We start from the raw sequence: 22,684 nt of genomic DNA, 5'->3' as shown, positions 1-22,684 counted from the left end.
TAATATTGAACACGTCATATACTTTATATGTTTTTATTACCAGCTTTAGGATTTCGTCTATAAGTTTTTTTTCTCTTATACCGAAACCGTTTCACTGTTTTCACTCTACGATTCCCTGCATCTGTACCATCTCCTTCTGGTGTTATCATTTCACTACTTCCATCAGTCATCAAGCCATCTCCAGCTAAATCAGAATTTGCTTTATTTTTTCGATTATTTACTTCGTAAGATATTGACGTCAAGTAGCTTTGACTGGTCACTGGAACAGTATCACCAGATGCTGTAATTGGCTTCTTCGAAACACTAAACACAGGCCTTTTTTTAATTTCTGTAGTCGACTTTGGTGATGTAGTACTAGTGGGCATTATAGGCGGTAAGTAGGTCGTTTCCGTGCTTACTTGAAGAGCTTTAGATTTTCTGTCATCATCGAAAAGGGACTGCTCAACATCTGATGGTACATACACTTTAGTTGAACGTTCTTGTTGATTGGAGGCCTGATGCTTTTCAGATGATATAGGACCAAAAATATCTTCATCGTCGTACTCTTTCGATGGTTTCTGGTTTGAGATAGGTTCACTGCCACCATCGTCATCTTCTACCAAAAAATCGCTTTCTGCGGTAGTGGTACTTGGCTTACGGGTAGTAGCTGGAGTAATAAATGAAGTCGTTGATTTGATTGGGTCCTCCTCATATTCTGGTGTAGTTGTCACATTACGTTCATCCGTAATGACTTCTATTGTAGACAAATTCGCCATGGCTTCCGTGGATTTAGTAGATGAAACTTCAGAATTTTCAGCTGTTTGGTAAACAGTAGTTTCCACTTTCACAGTATTTGTTGCTTGTTGATGTGATTCAACGGTTGTTGTAAAAGGTGCCATCATGGGAACAGTAACTGTTTCTTGACTTGGAACGGTGCTGGGTGTGGTTAACACTGGAGTTGTGGTAAATATGCCCAGTGATGTAGTTTCTAGACTTGTTGGAAGTTCCATAGGTTGTGTCGCTCCTGAAGAGTTAATGGGACTTTGGGTTGTTTGATGACCACTAGTTGGTAATGAACTACCCTTTGTGGTTGAAGTTATTAAAGATGTTTCTTTGGTGGTTGTTACAGTTGACTTGAGGGTTGTTGAGAGGTGCTTCTTTGTACTTGTAGAGGTAGAGTACACTTTCTTTCTCGTGGTGGATGATGGTAATTGTGTAGAGGGTACTAAAACTGGCTGATGGGGGGTTGGTGAAGTTGGTTTTTTTGACGTTGTAGATGTTCGTTCTCTGACAGTTGATGAGCTATGTTGCCTATCAGTTGTTGCAGGTTTGTATTTTGGGGTTGATAATGGTATTTTGGAAGTTGTCACAGTAGTCTGTTTCAGTGTTGTCTCATCTTTGTACACTTCTGTTTTCTGCTTTTGAGTTGACGTCGTTGTTTTTATTGTGGATGTTGTTGAAAATGGTTTTGTAACAGAAGTTTTGCGTTTAGTGGTTGTTAATGTGTCGCCTCTACTACTCTGCATAGAAGTTATTTTTGTATATAACATAGTTTCTTTGGCAGCAGTGGTCATATGACTGAATTGATCCATGAGATTTACTGATGCAGTGGGGACAGGGATATAAATATTCACTGGTGAAAGTGTATAAAAGTTTGCAATAACAATTTGCTTGTTTATTATTGATATTCCTTTGTAAGCTTCAGTTTTTCCTGTAGTTGATAAAGGCGCTGATGTTGAATGTGTGGTCATTTCCGTGGGATAAACAACTTGCTTCATGATGTTGGTTGGTGTTGATGGAGAATCATACAACATTTTCAGTTCACCTGATGAGGTCAAAACTCTGCAATCCAATCAAAATAATTTACAAAAAAGTGATTAGTATAAAAATTACCTGTAGCTCTTTTGAACCTGTTTAGGTAAATATATCCTGCCTTCAGTAGGTTGTAAAATTAATATTTCTGTTTTTGCCTGATTCTTTTCAAGGGGGAAGTTTTTAAGAGTGAATACGTGTCCAGGAAGATCATAATTGTAATTGCCTTTATATAAAAATAAATAATTAAGGAAAATTATAACAAAACCTCTTTAGTACCTTCGTAAGTCAAGTACTGTCTGGGATATTTTAGATCAACTGGAATAATTGTATACTCTAAATCAAAAGTGGGATGTCGAAGTCTGGGGGAGTGTTGTCTAATTTTCTTGATCAACCACAAAGCGAGCAGTTGCTCGTTATTCAGGGATTGCCAATCCTGAAAATTTGATTTCTTACGTATCTGGTACTGTATTTTTGTTCTCACCAACTTACTTGACATTTTCTGAATGTGTAATCGCAATCTTCATCTTGCACAAATGCATATCCTGCATAATTTACATAGAGCTGTCCTTTCGCTACTAAGGAAATATCTCCAAAAGTTGATTTTAGGTCATGTTTTCCTGTAAATGAGATTACATCTGATATTTTGTGTATTATTAACTACGTATTAACGTTTTGTATATTAATCATTTATTAATGTTCTTTAAACTTATTGAACATATATACCTACCTAATAATGGAGCAGAATAAAGTCTTTTCTTCAAATTTCTATCTCCAACATGTTCCATAATTAACGCTTGAATTGCAGCTTCTCTTAATCCATTTTCCCAGTCTAAATTGGAATGATTTTCCACCATGAGTTGGATATTCCTTAAAGGTCTTCTAGGATGACTTATAAACGCTGATGTGTGCGAGTACGAATTGAACATATGTAAGTTGCAGGTGTGAAACTAAAAATATGTTTTAAATTTGAGTTACGTGTATATGAAATAGTTATTTACGTAACTAGGGAAACTAAATGCGATATTATCGGCGCGATTTACTTCTTAAGCAACCTTGCTAATTAAGGAGTCATTCTTTTGAAGCGTATCGAAGTACAATGAAGAAATGGATACTATATTTTAATGAAAGTGGCATGGTTAAATACCTGAATGAAAATATCAGATGTTTTAGATAATTAGTGCGTACTTTGTGAAAAGAGATTGATGTCAATGTTGTGGTGGGTGATTCAAATTTGACCTCCACGATCGGCACCTGGAAAACTGCAGGGGACACCGAAAAATTTTAAATTGTAATTTATATATACGGTCATATCTAATATACACAGAAATAAAATTTGCTATATAAGTATACTTTATTAAAGATTTTATAACATATATACAAAGTGGACCATGCTAGGTTTGTGCTAAAACTTTAAATCAAAAAACAATCCCTATATATTTTTTTGTAAACTATACAACTTAAAAATGCAAAATGTTGATTTTATCTTGAAAAACACAAGTATTTTGATTTGATATATAGAGACCAACAAAGAGGATCTTTGAGAAACTATAGTATACTATTTTCTTGGACACACTGATATCTTGAAAATTGCACTTTTTCCAGGACATATATTTATTTTTACAGTTAACAACTATAATATTTCTTCAATTAATCAATAATGCGTTCCTGAATATACTCCCTATAAATTATTAAGTAATACCGTATGTATTTTATTAATTAAAAATTAATAAAGCTACATATGTTACCTACTGTTGCAAAAACTAAAACCATAATGGTAATCCATATTTTCTTCATGCTCGGCACAAAAATTAATTCAACTTTACATAAGCAAAGTATAAGTAAAGTAAAACGCAAGTCAACCACAACATACACGCACGATACTACAATAATCGTTTTTTTCTGGTTGCCTTACTGCACCGTATCCCACCTTTACTGGTAGTATCCTCTTAATTATAAATTTTAACTTGAACGGATTTTGCAAGAATAATTAAAAAACTGTCGAAACGTCCCTTTTTGAAGGCAAGAAATAAAAGCAACGGTTTTGTGTGATAATGGCATATTTAAGCAACCATATCATGAACAAAAATGTTTTTAAAATTGCATATACTGTGGGGCATTAACTTTTTGATATATATTTTACATATATGATCTCGTTTGTGTCATCAGTAATGACTATTTATTATAGTAAGCAATAATTAATAAACTGTCGAGGTTTGTTATCAGCCTGGTAATAATGTTTTTAATGAGGTACTTAGGTACTTATGTTGAAAATAAACTTATTATCTTCAGCAGAGGTCAGTATACGGCGTTACATTTAGTATACAGATAGCTATAGCTCTTTTCAGTCCAAAATGAAGACCATCATCGTTTTGATGATTTTGGTTGCCTTGCACTTTTCAAATGCAAGGATCATGAAACCGTTACCAAAATTGCGTCAAAAAAAGGTAGACAAGTTTACTGATGATGTTACTGTTTTGGAAGAGGTATCTACATTGAGTAATATTCTGCAAAGTTTTATGTCTTCAAACTTACTCAATTACAGTTTGAAACAAGTTACCAGCAAAATAAAGAAAAGGCAATTCTGGGAACCATCAAAATACTAAGGGAGGATTTGCATTTGAAAAATATTACTTTACTTGGATCCCAAAATGTTTATAATTCGGATGGAAGTCTTAAGGAAATCCGGACTGTTGAGCTAGCACTTCCAGATTACGAGGTAAATATTTATATAAAAACTAATAAAAAAAATACTTATATATCTAATAATAATAATTTTCAATAAGGTGAATGATGACATCATTTTATTCGAGGATTTAAAACAAGAGGTTATCGATAAAGTTACAACCAGACAGCTACAAGGATTTAATATAGAATTATATGTATTTGCAGCATTTGATTATGAAGAATCTGGTTTAATTGAAGAATTGTACATGCCACATGGTTTGAGTGTAAGTATGTTAGTATTTTTGGATTGCAACCAATTATGGATGTACAATTTTAGGTGTTACGTACTAATGAGGGTACACTAATTAACCAAACCATACATGTAAAAGATGTTAATGAATTAGAAAATGACTACAAGTCTCGTTGTAAAATTTGCGAAAATGGTCTTACCAGTAGACTGGCGTTTGATGTCAATGGAAAAGTAATCAGTTCTAAGTCTTCTGTTGTTCCAGAATTATTCGTAAGTTAAGAACTTATTATATTTCAATAAGAAAGCTAAAACAAGAAACATTTTTAGGCTGCAGTTGAAAGTTGCGAAGGAGAACCTGACGCAGATATTGTAGAAACTTCTTTAAATAACTTTGTAACAACAGTTCAAGAAGCTGAAGACCTGAAGGATGTACCTGAAAGACTTAGAAACACTTTGCAGGACAAATTTCCAGACATGTCTTTTAAGGTTGCTATTGATGCTATTGGCAGTTATTATATGAAAAATAGTTTTAACTTCGAGATGGTTTATAATTATGTTTATGGGCCTGATGCCATAAAATTAACTGTTTATGGTTACAATACTAAAAATTATTATTAAAATGCAATGATGCTTATAATTATTTATGAGTTAAATTTTATTAATTATTGCATTAAAATATAATACTCATTTACAGTCAGGTACCCATTTCTCCATGTACCTACACTATGTCCATCTTCAAAGTTTGTAGAGATTACCATCATTTTAATGTATAAAATGGTATATTCTGAAATAAATGCTTAGTGTTATATTTAAATTCTGATCATATTACTATTGTTTTATACTGAAATTTTTATATCGTCTTCTGGGGTAATCCCCCAGCAAGAGTCCTGATATATATGCCAGTATTAATTCCCTCTAAGTAGGGTAGAATAAGTACGCGGAGCTTGTACCGTACTGGGTGAAAAAGAGATAAAATGGAAGCAGGATTTGCAGGCGTTTACTGACGAGCATCCGCCGTGACGTCACAACCGGTTATCGAAGGAAGCTAATAGAAGCAACGTTTGACATCTTTGAAGTGATAGAAAACTGAAACTTGACAGATTCTTTAAACCTTCGAGCAAAAAGAATCAGGAGGTAGCAAATACCCCATTTGTGTATTAAGCGACCGAGACGGAAGTCGCCATCATTGTCCCCCACATTCACCTACTACGCAATTGAATGAAACTTCCGAAGTTAGTCGTAAAACAGTTTTGTTTATATTTGGTGGTATGTGAAGTTAGCTAAAAACCGCAAAGATTTGTTGTTTTTGTTTGTTTTGCTTTTCGGTCCGTTAAAGAATAATTTGTGCAAACTTAAATTAGTTGAATTATTATTGACGAGTGGATTTGTGAATAGTGGGCAATAGCAGATTGATTAACGTCACTGAATTTCTGACAGTTTAGGGAGCCGTACTGTCCCCCATTTTTGTTCCCCTCTTTGATTGCTATTGCTCCTTCTTGCTATATTTTTTTTATTCATTGCTTTATACAAAAATTTAAAAGTCATTATAATTATAATTTTAAAAAACAAAAATATGTTCCAAATTCTTGTGGAAATAATCTAATCTTCCACATCTGTAAATAAAGTTAATATATAAATGCAGAGTGTATTTAGACTGGTTTGTTTAGGTAATAGCCTTTTTGTTATGGTGCCCTAATTTTAGCAATAAAATTAAAAGTTGTTAGGAAGCCCAGATTAAAAACATTCTCCAGAACCATGTCCTTCAAGTACCCAAATGCCCGAAGGGCCGAGACAGTACAAGAAGAGTTTTTTGGCACTAAGGTAATGCTATTTAGTATTTTAGATTATGTTATAATAATCATTTAATTGTAGGTTGCAGATCCTTATCGGTGGCTAGAAGATCCTGACTCAGAAGAAACTAAGCAGTTTGTTGATGCTCAGAATGAAATTACTAGGCCTTATTTGGATAGCTGTCCTTATAAGGAGACTATCAAAAGCAGAATAACCAAACTTTGGAATTACCCTCGATATTCTGCACCTTTTAAAAGAGGCAACAAATATTATCAGTACAGAAATACAGGTTGAATTATTCATGACAAAGTAGCTTTGTGTTTTAAGTGGTTGTTGATTTAGGATTACAAAATCAGAGTGTTATATTTGTCCAAGAGAATTTAGAAGATAAGGGAACAGTATTTTTGGATCCAAATTTGCTGTCTGATGATGGCACTGTAGCCTTATCTGGAATTAGCTTTTCAGAGGATGGCAAAACACTTGCTTATGGATTAAGTGCTAGTGGTTCTGATTGGATTGAAATCCGGTTTAAAAATGTTGAGACTGGTAAGATTTGTTTTGTTTCAGGATCACTGTAGCAAGTAGCTTATGAATGTTCTTGTGTGTGTAAAATATAAATTTTGAAAGAAATGTTGAGCAATAATAGGTAAAAACTATTTTACTATTGTCATCTATGTAATATGGTCAGTGTGCATATTAAATACATTAAATAGTGCCTTTTTTTACATTAAACAATACTAAATTTAACTAAAATGTTAACAGTGCTATTTATACCTAGTAGCTGTATTCTGTTGTAATTCATTAAAAAATTATAGGTGAAGATTATCCAGATGTCCTTAAAAAAGTTAAATATTCTTCAATGTCTTGGATGCATAATAACAAAGGATTTTTCTATGGGGTACTAGACACATTTCATTTTCTTGTAACTGGTTCAATATAAGCTGTTTTAGGCTTACCTAAATCAAGCAGGCAAAGCTGATGGTTCTGAAACTACCTCAAGTGAAAGTCAAAAACTTTACTATCATCAGTTAGGGACTGATCAGTCTGAAGATGTAGAGGCTGTTGAATTTGATGATAAAGAACTCAGAATGTAAGAGTTTGCTTTTATACAAGTTTAAAAGTGTTTGCAATGGAAATTAACATTGTAGAGCTGCCACTGTTAGTCATTGTGGATCCTACCTCGTAATTACACCAATTAAAGGCTGCAAAAACTACCTCATTTATTTTGCTCGTATTAATGATTCTGAAAAGGTTTCAAAGAAACTGGAACTAACTCCAGTGGTTACAACATTTGAAGCTGATTATGAAGTACTGTATTCAGTTTTCATGATGCGTCCATTTCATAATATTTCTTTTAGTACATAACTAACATAGGAAGTAAATTTTACTTCCGAACTAACAAAAATGCGTTAAACTATCGTATTGTTGAAATTGACTTTAACAACCCAGCAGAATCAGAGTGGAAAGATTTAATTCCAGAAAATCCAAATGATGTTCTTGATGACATTCACGTAATTAACAATACAATGCTAGTGGTTTGTTACTTAAAAGATGTTAAGGTAATTATTTGACATTTTTGAAGGAATCACTTTAAAATAATTTTAAATCTTCTTAGCATACAATGCACATATTTGATATAACAACAGGAAAGAAGATACACGATTTTAGCCTGGACATGGGTACAGTCAGTGAAATTACTGGAAAGAGATATCACACAGAGATGTTTTATAGTGTTACGTCGTTTTTGACTCCAACTGTTATTTCTAGAGTGCAGTTTGATGGAGGAAAAATCACTGAAGAGGTATTTGTTTTGTATGTAAATTGTATTACACTGTTGTTGTAATATTTCTTTATACAACTGTTTTTTAATTGAATGTTGTGTTTTTGAATAAAGGTAAATAGATCCTAATGAACAGAAGAGAAAAAGTAATCTTTACAACTTATTTAATTACTTCGCTTTATTTACTACTTACGCCTGTATTATGCTCCTATCAATTAACTAACAAATTCAAATAGTAACTATAATTTTAGTGTTTCTTTATTGACATATAAATTTTCTATTCTAGGTGTATCATGAAACTAAAGTAGGAGATCTAGACCGATCGTTATACGAAGCTAAGCAAGTGTTTTACAAGAGTAAAGACGGTACAAGGGTGCCAATGTTTTTAATAAACAAAGTTGGTTTTAAAAAGGATGGTTCTAGTCCTTGTTTGCTGTATGGTTATGGAGGGTTTAATGTGAATTTAACTCCTTCATTTGCAGTGTCCCGGCTGGTATTTGTTAATCAGTTTGATGGGATATATGCGCTTCCTAATATTCGTGGAGGAGGGTAAGGCACCTGTAATGTTCGTGTTTGTAGTTAAACAAAACATTCACAAACTTTTAGGGAATACGGTGATAAGTGGCATAACGGAGGTAGATTTGCCAACAAACAAAACTGCTTTGACGATTTCCAATATGCAGCCAAGTACTTAATTGAAGAAAACTATACCAGTGCCAATAAATTAACGATCCAAGGAGGATCAAATGGTGGTCTTTTAGTTGCCGCTTGTATCAACCAAGCACCTGAATTATTTGGAGCTGCTATAGTACAAGTGGGAGTTTTAGATATGTTAAGATTTCACAGGTTTACTATTGGATACGCTTGGAAATCTGATTATGGGTGTGCTGAAGATGAAGAAGGTTTCGGCTATTTATACAAGTACTCACCTCTCCACAACATTAAGATTCCTGAAAGTAAGTTTTAACGGTTGTTTTGGAATTTTTGTGTTAATTAAGTTTTTAGACGGAGGTCAGTATCCGTCTACACTTCTTCTGACAGCCGATCACGATGACCGGGTGGTTCCGCTGCATTCTTTGAAGTTTATTGCTGAGTTACAGTACAAAGTTGGAAGTCTACCTCAACAGAAAAATCCGCTTTTAATTCGTATTGAGACTAAGGCAGGACATGGAGCTGGAAAACCTACCGCAAAAATTGTAAGTTTAAACATCTCAAGAAACAATTTGTTTTTTACCTGATTGACTTTTTGTTGAAATTGTTTTACAGATTGACGAAATTACTGAAATATTTTGTTTCATATCCAAGTCCTTAGGATTAACAGTCCGAGATTAAAATGGCTGGCCGTTTGATATTTACTAGCAAAGAGCGTACATTAATTAACTGAAATTAAGTAATTTAAGTTGGAGCACATTTACTATGAATTATATGGAAGAAAAAAAAATGATTTTTGCCTGTCCTTTATATACTTATATTTGAAATATTATTGTGGTGAATAAAACATGTTTACAGACAAGGAAAGACTTTTATTTCGCATTTGGATAGATCAAAATTTTCTGATAATAATTTCGAAATGTCCATATCTAGTATCAGAGCTGTCCCAATTACTCTAAAATTTATTAATGTAATATTACATTTTAAATAGTAAGTTGAATTGCTTCTGTAAAGTAGCTGCACTACATGAATTCATTTCTCTCTAAGGTTTTTTGGTAAACTATTACTTACTACATTTTTCTCGACTTTTTCTCAATTCTGTCAAGGGAAAAAGTACAGAAGGTTGAAATTGTTTTTCAGGGTCTCACAGACCTTAGTCTTCCGGAAAAAACTCCCTTCTGACGTTGTTGAGGGCCAAATGTCCCTCTAAGGTTTTCTCAGAAAATTAAATTTTCTACAATGTTTGTCCTAACATTTCCCTGAATCTTACCATGTGAACGAGTTACGAGGAATTAAAGCTTCGTAAGTAGGTAACCATTCACATGGTTTTGACTTTTGCTCACTAAACATGTCTAAGAAAATGTGTATAAATATAGCTTCTGAGGCCCCTAAGGACAAAGTTTATCTCTAAGGTTTTGGTAAGTAGTTATTAAACTAGCTAAATTTTTTCCTTTAGACTTTTTCACAATTCTGTAAAAAATACAGATTGAAATTGTTTTCTGTGCAGTTACTATGGAAGTTATTGAATTACATTTTTCAATTGAAGTAATCCAACTATAGAGAGAGCTACAGTTCTGTCTAGTATGTAAATTTGTATATCTTCTGTCTCTGTACATATCTTTTATAAATATATTTAGTTTAATAGTATTGTTGTTATTTTAGTCCTTTAAATTAAGTTTTTTAATTTCTTCTAATCGTGTCAGCACGTGTAGGGGGTTTTTGAACATTGAGTTCTGCTATATTTGTGTATCAAAATTTTTGAGTCTTAGGATATATTTATGTATTGGATTGGTTATGTGAGTAATAAAGCGAATTTATGAGTGAATTCTTGCGCAGTCTAATCTAAAAAAACCTTTTAGTTTATACATAATTTTCCTACAAAACTAAAATATGCTACGTTTATTACGGGTTGGAAATTGTAATTTTTGAAGACTGAAAGTTCTGACTTTGAAAGTGTTGAAATACCAACATTGGAAAGTAGGAAAGAAGTTAAAACTAGTTCCAAGAAGTGTAAGAAAAATACGGAAAATTTATGTAAGTACATGTGATGAACAATAACGTAATTTTTAACATCTTTTTCGATTTGCAAGCGATTTAAATGTCTATAGGGTACGTACTTAAAACTCATAATTTGAAGTACATACAGAAAAGCCTTTAAACACAAAGTTAAATAATAGTATTTTCAGAATTAAGTTGATAATAAAGTACACTTTGTTTCCTACAGATAAAAATAGCTAAATGTATCTAGACTGGACTTAGGTTCATCAACTGAGCTTGAAAATCGCGTTTTTTTTTTTTAAATTAGCTATTTGCGAAGAGGATCTTAAACGTCATATCTCGATGGTTTAATTCGGTTGTAATTTTTGTTGCGGGCATTAATTTCTGTTTGTACTTCCGGATACTAAATAAGGGACTTATCCTCCTCAGCATTTAAACGGATTACTATTTGAGAAGGGGCCCCCAGAAAGTTATTACAAGTAAAGAAACGTATAAAAGTATCAGTAATTAAGAAAACAAAAGCGATTTTACTGTTTGGAGGGTTGCTCCGGTTTTATGCCTTTCGACTACGCTAATTTTTAGGGCAACATTTTAATAATGGAGTAAACAGTATATTTTAGTGCTTATCGTAAATTTTTCTTTACGGCTATTGTTATAGTGTCAACTGTGAGAACGTTAAAATGCCTTTAATGAATATTAATTTACGGTCCAGTGCTTCTCGAAAATTTGCCAGATGACGTTTATTGAATTTTCTTTAGAAGTACAAAAGCAATATGGTGCTATAAGGATACGGGTCACGTAAACACAAGTTTTGTATCAATTAGGTACCGATATTGTGCATGTCATGTCAAGTAATTTATAAAGGGGATGTTGACGGTCTTTGCACTTCTGCAGATTGTTCTAAATAATAGCATGTAGAGCAATGTCACCCTAATAGGGTTGCAATGTTTTACCTAATTACTGGAATTAATTGGCATTAATTATTGGACACTGCTCCACATGCCGATGACTAATTAATAAGACCCGTGCCCTGCTAAACCATACCGAACATCTATTCATGCTTTATATAAAACTATTAATTAATTGGCGCAACATATGGCTCCTGGAACTGGCTAATGTGGCTTACTGCCTCCTGGTCGCCAAGGTTTCACCTTAATCGCCCCTGCTAATATCTCACGCAATATTACGTATGTAGTTAGAGTATTTCCAATTACCAAACAAACTCAATCGTTATATGGATGTTTTGTGGATGTATGCATGGTTAAGGGCTAAATGCAATAATGCACTGCATTGGTAATTTCTAAGGGTCAAGCGTAGCAGAACTTAAGGGATCAAACAATGGGAATAACGAAAGATGAATAAAGATAAAGCAATAATCGTCTTTAGGAAATAAATCCGTAACGCATTTATTACAGACGAAAGCTAATACGAGCAATCAAGGGTAGCGATTATTCTTGGAACGACTAGTTGGAAGGACTTCCGACTTCCTGCAGTTTTCACTTCCAGTTTCCGCTGAATGCAGGTTCGTCGCCATTCGGCTGTAATATATCTCGTCATCGTCTTTATATTTAAGGAGCTCATATTTTCTTCGTTAACGTTTATTGCCCCTGCAATTCACTGTTCCGACCAATAAATTCCTCCATTGTTTTCATGACAAATCAGTATTACCCGGTTAGTTTACTCATTGAACCGTATTTGACAAATTCGTCGATTTTCCGAGAACCAAAACTGAATCGAGTTTCGCACATGCAAAATCTATATAACGAGATATCTTTCTTTGTTAACTTTTACGACTAGACACGGGTCAACTGACATAATAAAAGCTCGTGTGTGATAGAAAGTCGTCAAACGACCAGCATTTACTACCATCCCTAAGCGTCGATCTAAAAGATATGACGGGAGATAACCTGAAATTTCGATTGAAACGCTCTATAAATTCTCTACTATATGCCTCTTGCTCTCACTACTCAAACTGATCAATCGGTCTTTTTATTGGCTCAATTTGACGTATTGGGCGAAAAACATCTGGAGTCGGACGAAATCACTTTTCGATCTACGATGCCTTTTGCAGTCACACTAGGCCTGCAAAGATATTCTTTTCTACCATCCTTTTAGAAATTTTCTAAACGTTTTTTGCTTTAATTTTTGCATTTATTGGCAATATCTTCATTATCGTTAATCACAAAATTGTCATCAAACAAAATTAGATGCAGACACAAAAAGAATGATCCAAGAAGTACCACGATGATTCAGTTGTTTTAAGTTTTTTGATTGACAATAACATGATCTTAATATCCCCATGGATACTCGGAAAATGAAGATTTTAATATGATTTTGTTGTGTTGCAGACAGGTTAGATTCGACTAAAGGGAGTAACAACTCAACTGCAAACTGATATTGAAACTCTCAAAACCAGCGAAAAAATATGCTCTGCTGCAAATTTAATGATTAGATTCGTACAAATCTAATAAAATAAGACTGAGTGAATGCAATTAGGGCGTTGGTTGGATAAAGAAAAACCGAGCAAACTTTATTAAGTTTGGACGATATTTAGAGGAAAAAATACGGTTCAAATCATTAATCTTGTTTGTTATCGGAGAGGGTTCACGTTTCCTGTCGCATTTATCGGTCTCCTAATGTATCGGTTGTATCAAGTTTCGAGCACGAGACATACAAGCTAATTTTTTCGGAGGGTAGTAACGTAGTAACCTTAATCACTTTCTTGAGAGATTTTTGTTTTCCTAAGGTATCGCATAATTGTTGTTCAGGCAATTCCCCTAGTGATCTTAAAATACAGTTACTGCCTACTTAGGGTGAACTCCTTTTGATTTGGAGAAATAAAATTGAAGCAACAAAGAAGCTGAGCAATTTGACATGGAGCTATAAAGCTTAAAATATCTATAAAATCTGGAAAGCGATAAAAGTACCGTTTAAAAAAATTGGATCTTGAAATAAGCGTGTGAATATTGCTAGTCATGATCCAATCCATCCCTTCTAGATAGTAAAATTCAGCTAGTAAAAATAAACACAACGGTGATTTATGATCTTAGTTTATTCAAAGCAACGTCACATAAACGCTTTTATGGGATATAACGAATTTAAGCGAGGGATACTCGATTTTTTCTATTAACAGGATGGGTAAGAAGTTTCACAGTAAATTGACAGCAGTTAACCTAGATTTGTCGTTATACAGTGCATTAAATTAAAACGAACCATTCAGGATAATTTGCAAACAGTCATGTTATAAAAAAACTCTTGACACACAACACATTTTGTTTAAGAGAATGTATTGAAGTAAACTTAATCTGAAATCTGAAAGATTTCATATTTCAGTTTTCCCAGCCGTGAAAGCCTAAAACTTAATCTGTGACAGTTATTAAACTAATCAAACATCTAATTAACGTGACATAACAGTGTGAGAGCTGACATTTATTGACACCTGTCAAAAACAGTAACTGCTTCGTTTATTAATTTAAAACTATAATCTTGCAAAGTTTGTCAACAGTGGGTGCTCATCCAGAGTTTCTAGTTAGTTTAGAGCCACATTTAAACAATTATTTGCAATATTTGTGTAACTTTCGGATGATGTTTTAAACATTTTGAGGCACATTTAGGCGGTTTTCAGCTTTTTCATAACTTCCTAATTATGTTTGTTATTACCTTATAACAAACTAAAATCAAAGCATAGCAATTTAACAAGAAGAGACAGTTGAAAAGAAAAAGCGAATATTAGAGAGATGGACTCTTCCTTTCAAAGTTAAGAGACAATCGACTGATATCGACTTTGATCGTTGAATATCAGGAGTTTCATTGGAGAACATTGCCATATATCAGACCACATCAAATATTTGTTAAAACATCAGTTTAAAGTTAATATAAAAAATGATTAAGAGACGAAAAAAAAAAACAAAAATCAATAATAAGTGTAGTCAAAAGGTGGACAAGTTTAATTGGAAGTTTTATCTAACCGTCATTTAACACGTCAAAATTGACAGAATACACTAGAATTTAATTTTTCTAGGAAATGTGTACATAGTATCAGAAGGTCAACTGCGCTAAAAGTGAAGAACTTCAATACGAAATCAATGGTTTAGTATTTCCCTAAATTTAAAAGCGTAAAAAATACATTATAATGTAAGGAATTGAAATATCTTTCAAGTGTTACTCAACCCCACCTAAATTTGATACATTTGACATAAATAGCGCTAAACTGTCAGATTGACAATAACGTAATGTGTCCAAGATTTTCTGTATGTTCTCAATTAACTGGGACTGTATACTTTACTTAACTGATTGTATAAAGATCTTGACCACTGGAGTGATCGAAAATTGATTACATTTATACGTGGACAATAAAATTTATTGGTCAATAAAACGGCCAAAAGTGGAGGTAATCAACTGGCATCACCTTGTTTCTTTTAATGGGAAATAAAACCGAGTTAAAACTGAAACTTAATTAATTAAAGCGGCTTTTAAAATCCGCTCAATTCCGTTAATGAAAAAATAGAAAAAGACTGTACATGAAAACAGAAAAATTATTGCTAATTATTAAATTGCACAAGCCTGAATATTGATACATAAAATTCCTACTAGAGGTATTAATGCCATTAGAATTCCGCAAAATCGTTTGCTATCACGCTTTGACACCAGAGTTTTTCGATTTTTATTGGAGAATTATGTAGATTACACGATCGCTTTCGTTGGCGAAATGATTTTAATCATTTTAATGGACTGTGCTGGAATTAATACTTTAGTTCAAATGTGGGCTTGGTTTTAAAAGAATTGCATCATTTCCTTACTATTTTATACTAAATGTGTGTCATACTTTAGTAAATTGTGGAAAATAAAAATAAAATTTAAAAGGTGGCCAACCTTTGTTCTTGGCATTTTCAGCAATAAAAACTTTACGACAACGTACTTTAACGTTGAGGAGCTTTTAAGCAATCGATATAACTCCAACCAAAACCTTTTCAACCCGTTGCATACTTTGTTTTTGTTTATATTGTATAATACTGAAAAGCCAGCTTCCATTGTGCAAGCCCCTGAATTATTAATGAAAAAATGTAAAACTAAACGTAATTAAACTGGATGCCTGCCAAACAAAGTCATCTCGGTCGGTTAAAGGTGGAACTACATTATCGAAGAACAAAGGACTATTTAATTCACCTCCAATTAGCCCGTCTGGAGAGCGTCTTTGTCATGTAATATCGATTTTGCTTTGTCCCTTGTGATATAGGTCACTCGCTATGCACTTGAATTTTCAAGGCAACCTTTTTACTGGCTATTTTTCCAAATTGCATAAATGCATTTGTCGTCGATAATAGCTTAAAAGCGGCTCTCGTGTAACTTGATAAAAGTTTGCCAGGGTCACAGCTATCGAAGCGTTTACAAGGGCATCGTAAACTATATTATTGCATGTATAACCTTGTTTAGAAAAATGAAGGAAATAATACCGAAATAAACGTAATACTGTTTATCCTTGTTCTTTAACTCTAATGGTAATACACAGACCTTCACGTTTCTCTACTAAATTTACTTATTATTTATTTTTTTTAATAGCTCTTCTGGCAAGTTTAGGTAAACTTCCTTAGAATCACGGAGTTAATTCATTTTAACCTGATTACAAGTTTGTTTGTTCTCCAGGAGATATTTATTAACAAAATGACGGTTGGAGGACAACTGGATGAGATTAGCGTACACTGATCCATGATTCAAAAAATGTAAAAGTTTTCAGTAGAGTTTACACGATTGTGGAATACTGTTTTTCAAAATTGTAATTTTTTTGGGAATGCTGTTTTCTGGTTCTAATTATTCTTTAGGTCACTAAATAAGTATATGAAAAACTTGTGGTAACTTTTTCAATACCAGTTATACCATGGCGGAATTTTTGGAGCTTTGCATTTTTGACACCGTAGAGTTCTAGAGCAACCCCGATTTAGTTACAACATCTTTTGAAAACCCATTTCCATAAGACACATTTATGTCAGTTGACTCAGGAGAAAAAAAGAAATCGATTAGAGCAATGAACATTTTCGGATTAAGTTCAAGTCTCAAAAGTGACTTTGGAAAACTTTGCGACTTGGACTGGCGCTTTTCACTTTTGAGACTTTAAAGAATTTGTTGGTTTATTAGACTTTATTAGATTAGGTTGTTTAGTTCGACCATTTTAACTAATTTTAAGGCATGACAAGTTTTTTTTAGACAATTTTCACACTTTTTCCAAAAAGTTTTACGTCTACAGTTTGTTTAGAGGGTGTATGACTCCAAACGCTTTACACAAAAGTTTTAATTTACACCTCGTAGTGAATTGTCCAACGAACAATTTTCATCAAACGTCGTAATTTTTTGTTTGATTATTTACTTTACTTTAAAGTAGTAACAATAAAAAAACACAACAGAAGTAAAAACATAGTTAATTTAAATCTATATAGAGGATATTATACAGTTCTTTGTTCTTAATAAGCACCCTGTGTACTAGTTCAGTATATGGTTGAAAGTTTCCACCTATATTAAAGTTGTCTTTCAAAAATTACCTCGTAAAGAAAATAATTTAGACAGAGCTTTACATACAAATTCAGTTTTCAGCAGGCGTAGTTAGAAAACAAAAAGCCAACAAGGAGTCGCAGAGTGAGAGATTTAATAAAGCATAAACATTCAAATCCGCAGTGTCAGTTAAGCATTCATACCTCAACGTAACAAAGGATTTGTGAGATCCTTTGTCTTCGCTAACATATCCCTCTAACGGAAAAATTAACTCAAAGAGCACGAAGAGAAAGCACTTTCGGTTTGTTCTGTAGTTAATAGGTCTTGAAGGCACTAATTACGAAGGTTATTACATATCCATAAAGTTGGTTCGAGTTTTTTTTTAGAGGGCGGTAAAGACACACAAATAAAGTTTTAAATTATATGTACCTATCCCTTGTGTGCTGAAAGGCTGAAAGTTTATTGTTCCGAAATTTAATGGCTCGTACATCGTAAAACCAAACTCGAGCAAATCTCTTCTTAGTCTTGTTTTGTCATTAGGAAAGATTAAATTCTACTGCTTAATGGACAGAAGGGCTTGCCAATAATATATGTCCCTTTGTGTTGGTCTAGAGATATCGGTTAGTGCTGAGCTAAATATAAATAAATGGATTCCCGTATATTTCCAAAAGGTTCAAAAGAACCTTTTATGATTTTAACTTCAAAGATTAATATTAATCCATCCATACTCATTCTCCGGAATAATAAGTGTTTTTCTTTAGGAGCATTAAATAAAAAATGCGAATTTGGAGGAAAAACGCGAAGAGAAGAGCAAAAGGGGGTAGCTGCTTCCGGATTGTTAATATCGACATCAAAGACCGTTCACAGGCTTTAAAAGCTCATTTCTTTAGAAATATATTGTTATTATTGTCAATCCACATGCAAAATTTAATCCCAGGGGTGGTTCAGTGACAGGGGCTACATACACGTTTCCTCCCCTAAGTTTAGCGTACGGGTGCCTTTCAATCAACAAATGCTCTTTTTAGATTAGAACAACGAACGTTCATAACTTCTGAGGTAAAGTTCTCTTCGCTCTATCAGGAAATAAAACATAATGAAGTGAGTACGCCGGGAAATTTTAAAGGAAATATTCCGCTTTGTTATTAAGATAAGATGAACTGCAGATACCGTAGTACGTATCTTATTTACTTTGCTAAATTACTTTTCATGAATAGAGAAACCTTTTTCGTTAATACATTTTTTTTTACTTTAAACTCCCATCTCGGACGTGTCAAGTTGTGCTTATTTTCGAAACTCCATCACCGAAAGAAATTGAATTGTCGTTTTGAAATCCCTTTTCCACTTTCCGCATTATTATTCGACAGATATCTTTGAACGTCCCTATTTTTGTCCTATTATAACGAAATTTGGGGCGACAAAGATATCGGGTCCACAAACGACTTGTCGATGACCCTTTGCATTTTCGGACTAATTTAATACGGTTCGTATGCTGTGAAGTGAAAAAAATGGCTTCGCTTTTAAATTTATACGTAAAACTCCCACAAAAAGATATCCAGTTCTCGAAACTGATCACGAATAAAATTTTATGTCTCGCAACGCTTCACCAATAAAACTTAATCTAATTTGATGCGAGTGTTACTTATTCCAGATATAATATCAATAAAATATACAGTAAAGTTAGGTTTATCGTCCCAACGGCCATAACATATTGCTTTACAATGCAAGTCTATGAGGAGTGCATGACTCATGTCGGTAATAAATTAACTAATAGAGCTCGGCTAAAGTCTTTATACTCAATTACTCTAAGGTATTTGAAATATTAGTTTTTAGGTGTTGTATTCTACAGGCAGTGCTTTATACCTACAGACATATTTTTTTAAATATATATCAATGATGCCTTTTTATTGTTTATCCATATTGCACGCAGTGTCTTGATCAATCTGATTTACTGCCACAATGAATTGAATCAATCGATAACGATTACCATGCAGTTTCACTCAGACGAATTATTCAAAAAGTAACTACAATTCACTCAAAGGCAAAACCCTCCACCAAGTAGAGGAATTTAAACTGTTGCTGCTTCAAATTCTATATTCTATGAGCATTTAATCAAACTTATATCTCCAAGTACACGTGACAGTTACTACAGTCATTTGTAGGACAGTAGTGGGCGTGAGTATTTCACAAAAAAGAGAACTAAAGGTTTATTTCAAGATTTCCCAGTTTATTCAAACAATGGCAAAACAAAAAAATTAAAAACGCAGAAAACAAACATAATTATCTCTCTGATTTTGATGATAAAACTTTTACACTTTGGTGAAACAAATTTTATTAAAAATGTAGAAGATACTGAATTATGACATGGAATGCTCCTGACTGTCTGCTTAATTTTCGCCGGGTAAAAATTTCAAATTTACAAAGTGAAATAACTGTACAATAAAGCCACAGTAATCTCGGTTTGCCAGAAAATTTTTCCGGAACAATAAAGCAAGCTAGCTGTAGAACAGATTAATTATAGGCGTAATCAAAGCTGCATTTTAAAAAATTCAGAGTCAATTTGCAGCAGACAGTCTGGGACTAATTTGTATTGTGGTCGAACTGAGATTGTGCAATTAAATCATATTATACGGTTAATAATGTAACACAACAGGGGATTGATTAACTATTCGGCACCTTGGTTTGTAACTAAGCTATTAATGTAACGCGTGGTTAGATTTTGCATTATGTGTCTAGGGTTATTAATATTTCCACGGAAATGAGTTTTAATTACGGTCAATTTAATAGGCGACTTTCTTTTAAGGGTAGTTTCTTCACTGAATAGTTAGAAATGCAAACAGGTGCTTTAAAAGCCTTAGGGAGTTGGGTTCAACAGCGAATTGCTAATTAGGTCTGAAATCCTACGTTAAGGAATAGAGTCCTCTAATTAAGCTAATAGCAAAGTTCATAAGACTAATTTAATTGAACAAGCATATATTTAGACTGGCTTATTAGTTAGGTATAAATCAACAGTTCAGTTGTTCTATTTGCTGTTAGTTTACTACTTGTTTGCTGTATTACCGTTCACTTAAATACATACTATAGGTATTTGGCCTCGAGCTATCTGCAAATACGTATTAGCCCTATGGTGAATGGCAAATTAGTGTAAAGTAGCTATATGTACATGCACATAGCAAGTCGGTATGTTCGTCTTAAGTCTAAAAGTTTTCCTCATTAGTAGAGCTGAGCAGAATCTGAAATTCGACTCTGGTCAAATTTATCAATTTTGATTGCAGTTTATTTGTTTAATTAATCATTATACTTACGACAAAGTTACTCACATTTGTTTTATAAATAATTGCCAAAATTACACTTTTTGCAAAACCGGCATTTTTTCAATTTTTGAATGATTGTAACTTTTTCATATTTAAAAACTAGTACAAAAAGACCCCTAATATTCCCCCTTCTTTAAACTTTTTTGAAAAACGTAAGATTTTAAAGTGCTTTTTTGTACTTATTTTACCTAATTTAAGGTTCTTTGGTATAAATATACCCTTTGCTGTGCATTAAAACCCTCATGGAGCAAAATTTAAAATTGCCAAAATTGCACTTCTTGTAAAAATAGCTTTTTTTGAATGATTGTAACCTTTTTATTTAAACTTTTATAGATTTCACTAAAACGCCATTAGAAAGAGGATAGAAAATACTACAAAATGAGCCAAAACTGGCCTCTCTAACTTTTCATGTTACCGAGATATTCACATTCAAAAAGTAGTAAAAAAAGACTCTTAATTCTTCCCATTCTTTCACTTTTTTTGAAAAATTAAAAATTTTGAAGTGTTTTTTTTTGTACTTATTTCACTTAATTTAAGGTCCTTTGGTATAAATATGCTCTTTGATGTGCATTGGAACCCTCCGGGAGCAAAATAAAAAATTGCCAAAATTGCACTTTTTGCAAAAACAGCATTTTTTCAATTTTTGAATGATTGTAACTTTTTTATTTGAACTCTTATAGATTTCACCAAAAGGACATTAGAAAGAGGATATAAAAATACTACAAAATGAGCCAAAACTGGCCTCTCTAACTCTTCATGTTACCGAGATATTCACATTCAAAAAGCAGTAAAAAAAGACCCCTAATACCCCCACCCCCCATTCTTTAACTTTTTTTGAAAAATGAAAAATTTTAAAGTGCTTTTTTTGTACTTATTTCACTTAATTTAAGGTCCTTTGGTATAAATATGCTCTTTGATGTGCATTGGAACCCTCCTGAAGCAAAATAAAAAATTGCCAAAATTGCACTTTTTGCAAAAATAGAATTTTTTAAATTTTAAAAAAGTTAAAGTAGCTACATTTTATTTTTAACCCAAGATGGTTTTTACATTAAATTCACAAGAGGCAAATTCACCTACGTAGTGTATTTTAACGATGATAACAACCTGTAATTTGCATACTATATTAAAAATATATCTGCAATGGGGGCTCCCCACGATTTTTTTATTTCCTATTTAAGAAGAACAATCTAAAAAATAATGCACGTATTATTTTATTTTAGAAAATATTCACTTTAAGTGCGAAAAAAATAGTATTGATTACCATTCATGGATGTTAACGAACAGGCAACCCCGCCGCTAGTTTTGTGCTGTTTTCTACTTTATTAAACGTTATTGAAAGAGTACAGGCAATGCTTTAGTTTTGAAGTTGAACCTAAACCTACAAGTACAAAAGTCAACCTAACCTCAACTGGGACAAGATGGAGATTATTACATCCAATAGCAACGCTCATCGTTAGTTGCGTTATACTACCCGCAAATTATCAATTTAAATCGAAGAAACCTAAAGTTTCGTAAAAACAAAAGTTTTATAAATTTGACACTCTTACTTTATTTCCAAATGATAAAAACAATGTTTTTAATTTGTTTAATCCATGACTTATTTAGAAAGTGTGCTACTTTTAAGTATTAAAATATACAATCTTAAATTATCTAAAAGGTAATTTTGTAGATGAAAATTCTTAATCAACATTGAAATAATTTAGATGCATTTACTGCATTAATGTCCATATATAGGGAAATTCTATTATCCGTATCCGATTTGACGTGCAGCTATTACGCTAAGCCGTATTACCTGTATGTACATATTACACATGTAGATTTGAAAATTATATGGAGTAAGGATGCGAAGTATCAGATTTAAACGGGGGTGTATGTTTCAGCTTAATTAACACTGGTTCGATCATTTAATTAATTACATGTCCGTAGACGGATTACATATAATATGATGTTATGGTTAACGTA

At 32.9% G+C, this 22,684-nt stretch overlaps 3 protein-coding genes across 4 annotated transcripts; 2 read left to right on the top strand and 1 right to left on the bottom strand.

Annotated features, from left to right (window-relative positions):
* Nucleotides 1-19: 19 nt before the first annotated feature.
* Nucleotides 20-3,979, bottom strand: LOC145739209 (uncharacterized). The gene is made up of 6 exons (XM_081994637.1): nucleotides 3,544-3,979; nucleotides 2,522-2,741; nucleotides 2,284-2,411; nucleotides 2,071-2,227; nucleotides 1,873-2,017; nucleotides 20-1,821 (listed from the first exon to the last, which is right to left on the bottom strand). The coding sequence occupies exons 1-6, from the start codon at nucleotides 3,586-3,588 to the stop codon at nucleotides 24-26; spliced, it is 2,493 nt and encodes an 830-aa protein (XP_081850763.1). The 5' UTR covers nucleotides 3,589-3,979; the 3' UTR covers nucleotides 20-23.
* A 117-nt stretch (nucleotides 3,980-4,096) lies between these two features.
* LOC145739213 (uncharacterized) lies at nucleotides 4,097-5,522 on the top strand. The gene is made up of 5 exons (XM_081994645.1): nucleotides 4,097-4,277; nucleotides 4,337-4,510; nucleotides 4,578-4,742; nucleotides 4,796-4,978; nucleotides 5,036-5,522. The coding sequence occupies exons 1-5, from the start codon at nucleotides 4,146-4,148 to the stop codon at nucleotides 5,324-5,326; spliced, it is 945 nt and encodes a 314-aa protein (XP_081850771.1). The 5' UTR covers nucleotides 4,097-4,145; the 3' UTR covers nucleotides 5,327-5,522.
* A 693-nt stretch (nucleotides 5,523-6,215) lies between these two features.
* LOC145739211 (prolyl endopeptidase) lies at nucleotides 6,216-9,797 on the top strand. Of its 2 annotated transcripts, none has more exons than XM_081994642.1 (13): nucleotides 6,216-6,375; nucleotides 6,433-6,529; nucleotides 6,581-6,788; nucleotides 6,842-7,045; nucleotides 7,315-7,397; nucleotides 7,450-7,589; nucleotides 7,648-7,807; nucleotides 7,858-8,058; nucleotides 8,115-8,300; nucleotides 8,566-8,828; nucleotides 8,886-9,235; nucleotides 9,285-9,475; nucleotides 9,546-9,797. In XM_081994642.1, the coding sequence occupies exons 2-13, from the start codon at nucleotides 6,464-6,466 to the stop codon at nucleotides 9,609-9,611; spliced, it is 2,118 nt and encodes a 705-aa protein (XP_081850768.1). In that variant the 5' UTR covers nucleotides 6,216-6,375; nucleotides 6,433-6,463; the 3' UTR covers nucleotides 9,612-9,797. The 2 variants fall into 2 exon arrangements, with proteins under 2 accessions (XP_081850768.1, XP_081850767.1); XM_081994641.1 differs by having other exon boundaries at nucleotides 6,219-6,375; nucleotides 6,426-6,529.
* Nucleotides 9,798-22,684: the final 12,887 nt, after the last annotated feature.

The sequence above is a fragment of the Ips typographus genome, linkage group LG16, assembly GCF_016097725.1.
Source record: "Ips typographus isolate SLU linkage group LG16, UJ_Ityp_2.0, whole genome shotgun sequence".
Lineage (NCBI taxonomy): Eukaryota > Metazoa > Arthropoda > Insecta > Coleoptera > Curculionidae > Ips > Ips typographus.
Note: the sequence above shows the minus strand (reverse complement) of the source record. Positions and strands in the feature narration are given on the sequence as shown.